This window comes from Exophiala dermatitidis (genome assembly GCF_000230625.1).
Source record: "Exophiala dermatitidis NIH/UT8656 unplaced genomic scaffold supercont1.5, whole genome shotgun sequence".
Classification (NCBI taxonomy): Eukaryota; Fungi; Ascomycota; class Eurotiomycetes; order Chaetothyriales; family Herpotrichiellaceae; genus Exophiala; species Exophiala dermatitidis.
In genome coordinates this window covers 1,732,472-1,745,960 of record NW_008751650.1, presented here as the reverse complement: position 1 = coordinate 1,745,960, position 13,489 = coordinate 1,732,472, and the positions used below count along the sequence as shown (strand labels likewise).

Here is a 13,489-nt window from a genome sequence, read left to right as displayed (position 1 = left end):
TCTTCGACAAGGAGACGGTGAATAATGAGGCCACGGGTCACTTTTAGATGCTTCGCGACCGACACGCAAACTTGAAGGAGCGAGACCTGTCAACTGTCACCGCCGCGCTAGTCCATTTATGTCCTAGTCGCTCTTCAACCCCTTTACAACTTGAACTTCACGTTGAACTCGAAGCTTTATGCCGTCTGTCTCCTGAATTGTTCACCTGTGGTACTGTCAACGGCCCCATGGCTCTGCTACATTGACAGTTCCATCGCCGTTCTTATTATGGCGACCAAGGCCGCATCTAGATCAGTCTAGTAACATGTTCGTTCACGTTCCTGTCACTTCTCAGCACGTGCGAACAGGGCTGATTCTGGCTCATCAATGGCTTGAGCTTGAACGTTGTATTATTATACCTGACGGCGGTGCTGATTGTCCATTCTGCTCTACAGAAGTATTTTGGGCAGTACATCAATTCAGCCTGATGCCAGTCATAGCCCACTATGAAGGAGCATTATCCCTACGATCTCTCCTTTGAGATATCCTCCTCCGAAAATTCTCGGTGAACACCAGTCTGCGCAACGCTACCTGTCAAGGCAGCCGTCCCAACTTCTTTCAAGAACCCCAGGGACGAAGTTTCCTTCTTCCAATACACGATGTACTTGCTTTTGACCTCGATGAGAGCCATGCGAGGATCGTTTGCTGTTCCGTCATGGACGCCATCCTTCAGATCCCCAAACCAAGCACTGACGCCTGGGCTGTAGATATCCCTGATCCGAGGGTCATCGTTTGACGTTGTGGTGACCGTCCCCGTGATGGAGATCCAGTCCTGCGTCTTGCTGTCCTGGATGGTGACCTGTACCTCCTTGTTCTTGGACAGATCGTCAAACTTTCTTGAGTTCTTGTTGGCCAGATAGAGGATGTCAGGCCCGGCGCGTTTGGCAATCGCCATCGAGCGGCCCACGGGTCCAATGCCGGAGCGGTAGGTGTTCAAGATGCTGATCTGTTTGCCGTCAATCATCTCGTACAGCTCTTTCCACTGCACGTCTTTGGGCGTTTCGCGGTCATATTGCTTGCTAACGGAGGGGTCATTGCCGGCCTCCACTTCTTGTTTGTGTAGCTGTTCAGGCATCTTCAAAGACGGTGAGTTGCTGAAATGTCGGTGCAGAGCTGGGTTTTGCGTCGCTACTCGAAGGGATTCAACGCTGCTTGGGGCACGTTGGAAGAATCTGAAGCTGGTTGAGAAGCTGCAAGAGTATATGGTGCGAAAGGCCGGTGACTTGAGAATGGTGGTCATACTAAATACTGCAAAACCAGGCTAGAATGTGAGAAAGCGCGAATATGTCGGGTATCACCTCATCCGCCAATTCTTTAGTATTCAGCTTCCTTACCTCATGTCAATAGAAATCATGACGATGTTACGCAGAGCTCTAGGAGAGGTATTGCAGGATAGCTGATGGGCTCCCTGCAATGCACCCGCGTCAAAGCCCATCCACTGGCAAGTGTCCAACAGGGTGTCTTCGCCGTCGCGCAGCTCGGTCATGCATTGGATCCGTGACCAGCTTGGTCAGAGTTGCAGGTCATTCTGGTGCGTCCTAGTGGACGAATGTTCGATGCTGCACAGAAGTCGTGACGACAGCGTTGCAAGGAAATTCCATGTGCCACTGCAAGGGCTGGGAAACCTGCCAGTGCTCGTAGCTCACCCCAGATAGGGAAGGGGGACGATGCCGCCCTATGCTCACCCCCGGCTCGCGCAGGCCGGGTGAGCGATCACCCAGATCCTAGTATAAGTTTATAGGTAGCCGTGCAGTGTCAGGCAAGTTCGCCGAGACGAGCTTTCATGGCAAGCTGTGCAGTGTCTCAAGTCATGTCGCCATGCCCATTCTCTAAGCCTCAAGGCTTGAAAGACCCCTGCTGCCTTTCTTTTCTTGTGCAAAGAGAATCTCTAAAGATGTTCATCACAAGATTACTAAGCTTCAGACCTCGGCGCGGGCACCCAAGGAATCTAAAACGCAACTTCGCCAGCATATCGATCCTTACGCGGGTTCCCGCAACTATATATCGTCTTCAGCAAGGACCACGCTCAAATCTTGTTGTTCCTCATCCAGAGGGCGAGGGTATACCGATCGACGAAGTTGAGGTAGACCGGGATGGACTTGTCAAGACTGGATTGTCTCTGAAAGAACCTTGTTGGTGTCTCTAGACTCGATACGTGGGGCCTATCCAACTCACTGACCCATTTGCGAATTGCAGTGTTCAATGGAGCGATCTTTATGCCCAACACTCATCTTATGCAGGAATTAACCAGAGATGCTTTCGATGCTTATCTGGAACAAGACGAATCGTGCAAGCCCATTCTTGTTCGATTGGCCAAGGGTAAAGCAAGAAAGAGTAAAATGAGCAAGATACGGGTTTGGATTGCTCACAACACTTAGGTACCATGGTTCCAGAGTCACTTCAACTCCTTCAACAAGACTCGCAATTCGCGTTACAACCCATTCCTACCCGGACATTGGCCGGTCAGAATCTTCCCCATATCCTTTCGCAATTACGATGCATTTGGGCGCTGACAACCCAGTCCAGAGCTGAACGAATACCTTGATGAATTCTACAGTGCCTATGCAACAATTATCGATGCTGGAGACTGGTATCAGAAGAATGCTTTCGCCGATGCCACTCCTGATGAAGAGCCCCATATTTGGACTGAGCTCTAAGGTGACACAGATCTACGTGCAGTTGCACGCGTCTCTTCTCGTACTGAAAGATGCTACACTTCCACTACCATCATAGTACCATGTCGTCTCTCTCCACTTACTAGTCCGTCCTGGTAGGAAACTTGACATGCCATTCTTTTTTAGTCATGCGGATGGCCTCATTATTCAGAAAGGAAGTAACTTCCGCATTCAGTTCTATCAAGGGTGAGATTTTGCCATGCACGCAGTTGTGAAGGTTCTTACCGTCCAAGGTCATTTCACGACTGGCTTGTAAAGAATAATGTTCGCGTCGTTCGTGTATGAGAATAAGGTCCTCAGGGAGAGTTGTGCCTATGGTTTGTTAATACTTGTGCAAAAAGTAACGTCCGGTAGTAAATGACCTTGAAGAACATGGTATACCAACACTTCAGGAGCCCGAAAGCTACGTACCAGGGATTGCTGAATTCTCGTATTCGGTCGCAAAGATGCACCATTGGGCCCTGTGGTCACCCTGTAAGTATGTAAAAACATCTGAAATGAATGCGGAAGACTTAGGTACTTTGATACCAGTCACTGGTCATTCCCAGTGGTTGAACCTTTCCATCGACGGTCATAAGATCCCAAGAAGGTGCCCCAGGCCGCAACGATATGTCACGCAGTCGGGTCAATGGTCCAGCGCTCATCCGAAACAGGTCCCGAGGGACAACTGTATAGCGGCCGAGCAGTTTTACACCCATTGTGATGCACACCGCAGAAGAACAATCGATGTGTCTGGCTTTCGAACTTGTTGGGACAATGTTGTATACGAGGTGAGCGAGCCTTAAAGCGGCGCCGTCTGGGTGAGCGCGCCGGGAGCGCCGAGCAGATCTACCATGCCCAAGCATCATGAATTCAGCAAGGCAGCAAGTACATACGAACAAGTAATTCGATGCGATCATATCAGCCAACTTTGTGCTTGAGAGCGTATCAACTTCTGCTCCCTAATGTGTGAAATCCCTCAGACTGTTTCTCCAATGCCAAAATAGACGGCTTTGGGGTGGAGGAGGCCATGACCTCGAAATGCTGCTTGTCTTTGGCGCACAAGTAGATGTCCTGCTTTTCGAGCACAGGATTCCTCCCATCGAAATCTACTTGGGATTATTTTTGGTAGCGCTGATTATGGCCATAACCCGTTTAACCCTTTGCAGACCGGCCTTGCAGCGGAGACAGGACAGTGCAAATATCTCTCTTTAATGGTACATAAGTTGGCAACCGAGGAAATCCAGACAATCGTGCTCCCTCTATGCAAGCAAAGGTTCCTCCTGAATAAGCATGATCGAGGCGTTTACGTTGTTGAAGCATTTCCATTCTCAAACAGGGGGAAGTGCTAACCCAGACCGTCGAAATGCGTGTTGTTGGAGGATCTTCAGAACAGTAATGTTACAAATCATAGCCAGTTCATGTGGCCGAAGCGAATCTCTTCTTCCTGGCCTCTGCAGCCAGACGATCCGCTTCAGAAGTAAAGGTGCCAGTCTGCTTGGTGACACCGGCTGGCTTCTCACCAGCTCTTCTCCGGGAGTTGTCTCGGCCTCCTCTTCCGTGGAATCTGCCACCTCTCCCTCTACCACGTCCACTGAAGCTTCTGATGAGAGCCGGGTCGTCCAGGGTGCTGTTGTCATCGGTCCTATTCCGCTTTCTAGCACGGCGTTCGGGTTCGGTGGGCAAAGCTTCGTCCAGTTTTCCCATTGCTGTCTGTCCTGTACCGAAGCGCTTTGCCCGCTCCAATGCCTTCAGGGCTTCTGCGTCCGCGCTTTCAGTGCCTGCCGCTCCTACATCTCCGTTCGCAGCGCTTGCGGCGGTGCCGAAGCGTTCGGCGCGTGCCTTGCGTTTTGCCATCTCAGCGTCCACTTCTGACTGGGGAAGATTGAGAGCGTAGGAGGCGGACTTCGCCGCATTATCAGCATCTGCTGAGGCTGTCTGCGTCGCCTCCTCTTGAGGGGCTGCCGAGTCGGGTTCTGTTGTTGTTGTTGCTGTTGCTGCGGCTGTTTCGCTGACCTCCGGTGCCGCTGGCTCGGGTTGTTGCTCAGGCGGCGCGCTTGTGGACTCAGCAGGAGGGGCCTTCGTTTCTTCTAGACAAGCGAATTAGTCCTTCGATGCGCTCATGTGGCAGACTTGACCGCGCAGCAGCAGAGGGAGCGAGGGGCGGCTTTAGGGCTGTTTACCATTAACTTCTGCTTCCTGATCGGCTTCGGTGAGACGCGCAACTAGCTCTGCTTTCTTTCCGGTATGTGGTAGATTGCGCGCCTTCAGAATCTCTTGCAGCTCGACCACTGTTTTCTTTGCATAGTCCACCATGTTTGGGGAATGTTGGCGCCAATGGCGCGATAACGTGCAGGAGCTGTCGTAGGCCCGGAAATGCTTGGAGGTCAAGAGTCAGAGGGAAGTGTATTTGCGATGTATGAAGATGGGAATTGCACGGTTTGATGGCAAATTATAGTATGGTTATCCCAATGATGGTAGCACCAGCAGCGTATGCGTTGTTGTCGCAAGTTGATGGAGAGTTGAAGTTGGTTTCCGCAAGGGGCTAGGATTTTTGCTGCTTTAAGACATGCCAGGGACCCCTTAAGTTCTGCTACGCAGTCCCTAGAACAGCGTTGTACATAATTCGGGACATTACAACAACTTCAGTTGGATCACCCAGCTTGAATCTGGAGAATGTTGTAATCCTGGTAATGCCTGGCCCCAAGTTATTTCTCGTGCGAGAGAGGTCGGTTTGTCACAACCCATTCCGCAACGCCTATGTTGCAAGCCTGCTTGAATGTCTTCGATAGATGCAGAATCGAGGCCTGGTGGTGGTTGACAATCCCTACCCTCCATGGGACCCTGGCTGCAGGTAGTCTGATATCAATCAGCCCGGCGACAGCCTGAAAGCACAATTTCCCCAAACCGGGTTAGGTGAATGTTTGTCGACTCGAGAGGAAGAAATATTTTGTTGAAGGTTCAAGTTGCGGGTAAACATCCCAATTTATGAGCAAGTTGGCGGCGATCGGTAGAGGTGAAACTGCAGCTACTCAAGAGCAAGCACCCCAGTTTGGTAAGAAACGAGCATCTTTAGGCTGACCCCCCTCACCTCGCAAACGCCCAGCTCACCGCCTCAGCCTGAGTATGACTTACCGGTAATGAGTCCTCTTTTGAGGGATCCAGGTTCCCAGCACCACCATCCTGTCGTTGGGCGTGTTTAATCCAGCATTGTTTCACCCCCGAAGCAGCTTCACTATTGGGAACAGGGTGGTTCAAGTTGTGAGGTTCTGGAAGGAGCAAATTCCCCCTTGTCAAGTTGTAACATGTGAACCGCTGCCTGACAAGATCTGAGTCATGCAGATCACAGTTCTATGAGGCGATTCTGTGCATTTCGTGTGTACTACTACACTTCCTCGCAGGACGGCTAGGTCAGGTGACACCAGATCACTTAGGCCTGTCACCTCATCGCTGGAAGCAGAGCAGGAGGGTGTGAAGCAGAAGGGCTAGTTGTGGTAGATTCAGCTCACGGATCTGGAGAAGATGATAGGGCAGGAGAAATGCGGGATGCGCCAACGGTCCCTTTTAGCACTTTTATTAGTGTTTAGCCTGAGCACCACTGGCAGTCACCTGGAATGATTTTTGGGGGTCCCGCGAGAACATTGGTTGACGCTGGAGAAATCACGGAGAAAAAGGAAGTTACCCAGACAAAGCGCGTGGGCATTGCGGCCGGCCCCTTACAAGTGGCAGATGCGGTATTATTGCCTCGTTGGTTTACTAGTTAAGCCCAGGACCGTGGCGCAGGAAGATACCTGTAGCTATAAAAAATCGGCTTGTCAAGAATCCGCTGGGCGACGACATTGTTCGCTGAAAGTCGCCGCCACCAAACAAGCACGGGGCGCTACAAACCTGCGGACTCCGACGCAGCGCAGGCATCTCCGTCCACAGGCACGAATCAGATCGCTATACAACTTGTAGACTTCTCTTGGTTGAGGGCGCCAGACCACCAGAGGCCAGTAAATCGGGTTGCTAGTACTTCAACTTCTCCAGCCGTTGGTGTTGAGCAATGGGGGCCATTCTGAGACTCGGCGTGGTTGAAGTCGGCTCGGGCCTTGAGCCATCCTTTCAACGTCCGCTTGGGGCCGCTCCTTAACCAAGAGTCCCCATAAGGTCCGCCTTCCAGGTCAGCCGCTCCTGCCAGAGCCAATGCCTGGAGCCACTGCACTGCGCCGGCGGCTAGGGATTGGGGGACCCATCCAGCCCCAGCAGACTACCCAGAGACCTAAGATATCTGAGTTACTGACAGTACAACATTGTACAACATTGTACATTCAAGTTGGCAGTCTCCAGAAAATCCGTCATATCGTGGTCTCAACCGCAGCTCCACTTCGCCGCAGTTTCTTGCTTCTGCGACTTCTTCCTCTCAACGACAGGCTGTCGTTTTTCCTCACTACTGCCACCTCGTTTTCCATTTGCGAATGAGAGCTATTGCTATTGCCTGCATGCCAGGGGTCCCTGCGCGATGGCTACGTTCTTCTTGAGCTGAATACGATTGCACCAGTCGTCGTGGCTCGGTATGCTCTCCTCGCCACTGCACGCCACTTCTCGGGCTCTCCATCGCAGGGAAAGTCTTCAAGAGCTTAGATTGATAGCCCTACCTATGATGGAGCTCCCCCTTCATGTGCCACGCAGATAGGACGGTACGCAAATCCAAAGCGCCGATCGCTGGGCACCAGATTGTCTCTTCAAAGCAGCCGTCAGCATTGCCGTTCAAGGCCTTCACCACGACCAGGCCTCGTGATGACCAGCTAGCCTGTATCAAGTCTTTGCCGTCGTCACGGGGCTTAGCTTAATATGCAGCTGTAATAAGCAGGATTGGGGTCGGACAGATGCCAGAGGTCACTTGGGCGTGGGGACCGGCCGGTTGACAATATCCAACAAGACGATCCCTGGACCACGCGACTGGGAAGTCTAGAACCGTTGAGTCCAACGCTGGAGCTGAGTTGCTGCGCGGGCCTCTTGCCGTTCCGCCGTCGATGCGAGAGAAGCCATTTAGAATCAGCCATCGACGAAGCCAAGGGGCCGCGTCGCAGTGCCGCAATCCGCCTCATGCATGTTGCTAAGCTAAGTACCCAGTTGTGTCTTTACTCACTCCAACTCTCCATGATCTGCCCTCCGCCTCGTTAGAAGATGCCCTGCAAGAGGCCCGCTCTCCTCCATGCGGCCCTTTGTCAGCCCGTACTTTATCATCCGAGCACTGCGCTGAGCTCTACCCTGTTCCTCATTTCCTCCCTCACATGTGTCGCTGTGTGTCTCCGTCAGCTGTATCAACAGGGTTCGGGGCATCATCACGTGTTGTCATCAGACGATACTATCCTGGCCTCGGTGACACCCCTCATATGTGGCGCATCGGATAGAGTCCCTCAGTCCAGGCATAGTCTTACAGACTTGAAGGCGGCCTTGAGGGCTACTTGACTTAACCAACACCCTTGCTCAGGCTGACTTGGAGAATTTCGATGATATCGGGACAGGATCTCTTTGTTATATGTTGCTGGCCAATGCTGCGGAAAGCGTTGATGTTCAATTAGTTTCAGAAAGTACCTCGTCGACCTTTTCGAGATCAAGGCTGGTCGTCTGCGCGTATTTCTACGTCGGGTTACAGCATGACGGTATGATTTCAACGTCAAGTTCACGGTCATCCGAGTTTTGGTTCATGGGCAGCGACGTATTTTGCTCGCTGGTACCATGTCACACAATATGCCGGCATCTGGCACCCAATACGGGGTCTCCAGACCGAAGGGTGCTACCGTTCCACGAGCTGTCAAGTCATCGGACAGGCAAGATGCGCCCGCGGCCGGGCCAAATCGATCTGACCCGCCGACGGCCTTCATCTCAGGACTTCCACCTCTTATGACAGAGCCGTCGAACAGAGTGAGAGGAAAACCTCGCTCAAGGCCAACGGGCATTCCTCGAATATCTGCAGCTCCCTCCACGGCACGGCCTGCTGCCCCTTCCAGTTATACGCAAGGATCACGGACATCAAGCCCGCCAGGTGATATTGCTGCATCTCTTACCCAGGAAGTCCCTCTGGTGATGGCTAGCTACACGTCACCAGGAATGCGAGAGACAGAATCCACTACTAAACGCCCACTTCGTCCTTTACAGGCCACAAATGCTGGATACGACGCGCGAGCGTGGTTGGATTCGGCTGCCGGCGAGAGATTCGTGTCGTCGATGCCCAAGCCGAAGACTCCAAGCCGACGGACTGATCTCCCTCCTCAATTAATTCCTGAATTACAAGCTCTGGCAGCACCGTTGACAAGGCGCCCCGAGGCATTCAACACGTCTGTGAGTTCAATAAGCAGTCCTTCGACCCGGTTTTCAAATTCTACGAGCCCTTGGAGTGTATCCACGACTACGACAACCCCAACATCATGGTCATCAGCATCTCCTGCGGCTGTACAGTCAATCTCACCAAGGGAGTCTGAAAAGAGATCACACATTGTGGTGCTCCACAGTGCAACTCGCGAGAAGTCCCCCGAAATTGCTCCTCGAACAGAGAGGCGACCTCAACCGCGCAGAGGCGAACGGTCTGTAAGCGCAAATGAATCAGACAGATCTTCAAGCACTCAGAGAGCGCGGCTGCAAACTCCCAGACCTACACCACCTCTGAGGACGTCTTCGGCACAGCAAACCCATGGTAATAGTAGCAGCAAAAGCGATAAGAGAAGTGGAAAGCTTGAACAAGTCACCGCTACGACGCCTGCGCGCACGGAGCGTCGTCCAGTCATCAACTATGCGTATGATAGCCCTGGGAAGACTAGTGAGTCTGTGCCTGCAACAGAACTGCGAAAGGGTCATGGTGAAGTTGTCCCTCTAGTACCTGCACCCCGTTTGGGGGTCATACACAGTATGACGGAGAAAATGCATGGTGTTACTGCAGCTTCCACAAGTCGACAACGAGCGTTCGCAGCCTCTGCTGAAGATATCCTACCTGTCAAACGCGTCAACGGGAACCAGACCAGCCATGACGCATCCGAGAATCGTTCACACACTCCTGTAAATGATCCTGGCATGTCTAAGTTCCCTCCTCCAAGTAAGCTCTCTCGGCTGGGTATGTTTGGCCGCAGGGGCAAGTCTCCGGCTCCCGCATTGGAGGGCACCACCTCACGGAAGCTACAACGCAAGGGGCCTGCCGCCGGTACTGGTCATGAGGGATATGGCAAATACTCAAGACGAGGTCGCCGAGCACCTGAGGAGAGCGTGTCAGAGGGCAACAGCGATAGTGAGAGATCGGTCAGCAGCTCTGGGAGGAGGCACTTCTTTTCGTCCAGAGGTGCAAATACAAGCCGCAGCAGCAGCCGCCAGAATCGCAGCAGCCAGTCCGACCTCGATGACTTTGCTGCTCCTCGCATGAGGCCTGTCCCCATCATTGGTGGTTCTCGAGCTGCTGCCCCTGCCGTTCCTACAGGTGGCAGCGGACTCGTTGTCCATGGCAATACTCTGTCCTTGTCGCCTATAGGCAGCGATGAGCTGCATATCCGGCAACAATCCCAGGACTCTGTACGTGAACGCCAATCGCCGCAGAGCTTTGACCGCGCCAGAGAGCTAGCCCCAAAGTCGATTGATGCCCCTACTTTGGCCGTACGTCGGTCTCAGCGATTTGGTCAGGACCACACGAACCTGAAGTTGCCAGCTCCGATCAGGACCGAGGAAATATCGGCGCCTTTGTCAGAGTGTAGTCCGGGAGCCATACGCGCATCTGCTACTCTAAGGTCCATCTCAACCCCCCGTACTTCAGCAGACGCCTTTCATGGTGACGCTTCCCCTCTGAGATTGAAGGATAAGACAACTTGGAGGGCTAGATGGAATATCTTTCGGAGAAGGGGTGCGAAGGAAGAAGGAGGAATGGAAGAAGTGGACCAGATTCGGCATCCAGCACCAACATCATTTGAGGAATTGCCAGTCAGCATCTCCGCGGTCTCTGCTCCACGGTCGTTGCCATACTATGCAATGATGGATTCTGAGAGTGAAACCAATACGGCGGACAATCCTGCTGACTTTTCACTGCAGCTGGGCGAAACGGCAGCAGCCAGATCCATCATGGAAACTTGCGAAGCGGTCATCGCGGATGGCGAACAGACGGTGCACCCTAGTGACAACAGCAATCTCCCCTCAGACACGTTTCTTTTCCCGATTGATAGAGCTACAAGATCGACGCCGCTGCCCGAGGCAACCCAGCAGTTCTGTGTCGACGTTGACGAGCCACTACAGAAGCAACCTCGCTTGGCCCGTGTCGGAAGGATTCCTCAGGTAGTCACACGGACTGAGGGACAATATACGCCCAGTCGCATATCGTTCTCGCAACCGTTTCTACGGCGCGAAGCTGTTGAGGACGCACGGGATCAGCTAGATACTAGGGCAGCTATTTCTCCGGGGCTGTACCAGAAAAGCATGCTTCCACCGTCGCGCAAGCCCTCTTCGAGGAGCTCCGAGATATCTACTTCTAGCAGCTCGAGCCGCTCTGCAGGGGTACTTGGCCCTGCTCTAGTCCCATGCCCGCCTAGTCAAAGCGAATTGGGACGGTCTGACTGTGAGCCAGACATTCAGGCTCCCAACAATCCCAGCTTTGACGAAGTGTGGAACGAATATGACGATTTCATTGACCAAGTAATGTCGCCCTCGACTGCGACGAAGGACGCGAGCAGCACCACCCAGGAAGGCAAATCCTGGCCGAGCCAGGCCGGACGGCGCTTTGGAACCCACACATCTCACGGGACGAGCATGAAAACGGAGGGTCATGTGGAGCAGTCAATGAGTCCCAAGGTAACTGTAACAGTTGCAGCGCATTCTGCCGTACATCACCCTTCAGCCATGCCCGACGCAAGAAGAGAAGAGGATACACAGCTGCGGAGGTCCAGGATCGTCTCTGCCCTACATTCGTCAGGTGATCCCGCATCACCCCTCTCTATCCGCGACTTTCTCAGTGAGTACGAAAATCATCGGAGCAGCAGCACAGGGCTATCTGATCGCTGGAAAGAGTCCTCTACCAACCGTGCCGTGGACCCTTTTACAACTTCCATGAACGAAGAGGGAGTAGAAAGGAATAGAAACCATGAGGAGCAAGTCGCCCTCATGGAGGTCGTTGAGCGGAACAAGGACCCAATAGCGCAATCAGAGCTCCATTTTGCTTCCTTGATGGTTGCCAAATGGCTTTCTTTTGGGCGGGTGCTGTTTTCCCCTGCGCATGACGAGCTTCAGACTCACCTTGAACGCCATATCCTTGTCATCGACGCTTTGGGCAATGAGGATTGGTCCATTTATTGTGCAGTCACATATGAGCCTCAACGAGCCTTTATTCACCACTTGAGGGAAAAACCAGCGGCAACTGCTCTGAAAGACTTCAAAGCACCTCAGAATATCCCTGATAACCATCGACGAGCGCAAGTGACCAGCTTCTACGAGCGTTTCCCCTTTCCACCAGCGTTCTTTTCGGCAATCGTGCTTCGGTTTCCCCCGGCAATGGCGGAAGCGAAGTTGAAGAACATCATATCTGAGTGCAGGCGGGTGCTACTTCCAGGTGGTTATCTCGAGCTGGTGCTTCTTGACCTTGATATTGTCAACATGGGGGTTCAAACACGCAAAGCCGTTCGGGAGCTCAAATTACGAATGACCACAGCAGACAGCCAAATCAGCCTCCGGCCCATAATCGACAATGTACAGGGTCTCCTTGGCGCAAGAGGGTTCTCAGGCGTCAGTCGTTGTGTCGTGGGAGTCCCTGTGGCAGGCCGCCCGACCGGCTCGACTGAATCGTCGTCATCCTCACGCTCAAGTGGAGGGTCAGAATCCTACCCGACCCGCGGCGTCGGCAGCCCACGAAAAGCAACTGCGTCGCCCCGAATGAACTTTGGTCACAGACGGAAGGGAACAAACCTGTCGTTGAACGATCTAGTCGCGGATCATTCCGAAAATGCCGATGCAAAGATAGGCAAGATCGTTTCCAGGACGGCGAGGGCGTGGTGGCAGCATTGTTTCGAAGCCAGTGTCATACCCGACGGCAACCTTTCCAGAAGCGTTCTTGCCAACAAAAACGTTTTGGCAGAGTGCAGAAGCCGAGGATCGAGTTTCAAGATGCTGATCGCATATGCTCAGCGCCCCGTTTTCGAGACGAGGCGCCGGACAATGAGCGAACCCATCGTGCCAACACGAGTCACTGCTGGGGCTCAAGGAAGGGCCCAGCAATGACCCGGCCCCTCACAAACAGTTCGACGTGAACATGAATCATGATATATACAACGAAATGATGCTCCGACATAATGTGGTCCAGGTGACCTTGCACATGAAATAATCATGCATGCTTTTGACATGACTTCGAAGAGTGTTTTCCTCGAGCGGATTTGGACCACATACCTGTTAGCGAGCATTTCCGAACGCCATTGCTTGCGCGTCCTATCTTTTCTTGCTGCTCGAGCATGAGCTCAGCGAGCGGAGCACCCAAAAGTCCATTGAGCATGGTAAAGATATGACCGGCACGGGCAAGACTAAAACGGGCGCAAGCCCAATTGACCAGGCAAACCTCTGCAGGCTGCAGGCAGCCAACTGCATGTTAGCTATAATATATAAGTAATACATCTTGTTTCATCCTTGAGGTCAGACTTCCCCGTAGAAACTTCGCCATTCCCGTTGGTTATTCTCGATGCGACAAGACCGGGGTGAGCATCTGGTACGTTTGGGAGCCCGGCTGAACTTGAAATGGGCGGCAGCTGGGACGTAGTGGATAGGGCGGGATTGGCGCCGGTGTATATTTTTGGGACTGG

At 52.9% G+C, this 13,489-nt stretch overlaps 5 protein-coding genes across 5 annotated transcripts; 2 read left to right on the top strand and 3 right to left on the bottom strand.

Moving 5' to 3' along the window:
- Positions 1 to 502: 502 nt before the first annotated feature.
- On the bottom strand, positions 503 to 1,114 carry HMPREF1120_06206 (uncharacterized protein; the record flags this gene model as incomplete). The annotated part of the gene is made up of 1 exon (XM_009160407.1): positions 503 to 1,114. The coding sequence occupies one exon, from the start codon at positions 1,112 to 1,114 to the stop codon at positions 503 to 505; it is 612 nt and encodes a 203-aa protein (XP_009158655.1).
- Positions 1,115 to 1,792: 678 nt separating this feature from the next.
- On the top strand, positions 1,793 to 3,964 carry HMPREF1120_06204 (uncharacterized protein). The gene is made up of 4 exons (XM_009160405.1): positions 1,793 to 2,171; positions 2,236 to 2,358; positions 2,418 to 2,501; positions 2,566 to 3,964. Exons 1-4 carry the CDS (start codon positions 1,823 to 1,825, stop codon positions 2,694 to 2,696), a joined length of 687 nt encoding a protein of 228 aa, XP_009158653.1. The 5' UTR covers positions 1,793 to 1,822; the 3' UTR covers positions 2,697 to 3,964.
- HMPREF1120_06205 (uncharacterized protein) lies at positions 2,797 to 3,412 on the bottom strand (the record flags this gene model as incomplete). Its single annotated transcript, XM_009160406.1, has 4 exons — positions 2,797 to 2,891; positions 2,940 to 3,026; positions 3,126 to 3,175; positions 3,243 to 3,412. The coding sequence occupies 4 exons, from the start codon at positions 3,410 to 3,412 to the stop codon at positions 2,797 to 2,799; spliced, it is 402 nt and encodes a 133-aa protein (XP_009158654.1).
- A 148-nt stretch (positions 3,965 to 4,112) lies between the features above and the next one.
- On the bottom strand, positions 4,113 to 5,009 carry HMPREF1120_06203 (uncharacterized protein; the record flags this gene model as incomplete). Its single annotated transcript, XM_009160404.1, has 2 exons — positions 4,113 to 4,783; positions 4,877 to 5,009. The coding sequence occupies 2 exons, from the start codon at positions 5,007 to 5,009 to the stop codon at positions 4,113 to 4,115; spliced, it is 804 nt and encodes a 267-aa protein (XP_009158652.1).
- Positions 5,010 to 6,922: 1,913 nt separating this feature from the next.
- HMPREF1120_06202 (uncharacterized protein) lies at positions 6,923 to 13,333 on the top strand. Its single transcript, XM_009160403.1, has one exon. The coding sequence runs from the start codon at positions 8,418 to 8,420 to the stop codon at positions 12,915 to 12,917; it is 4,500 nt and encodes a 1,499-aa protein (XP_009158651.1). The 5' UTR covers positions 6,923 to 8,417; the 3' UTR covers positions 12,918 to 13,333.
- The last annotated feature ends 156 nt before the right edge of the window (positions 13,334 to 13,489 follow it).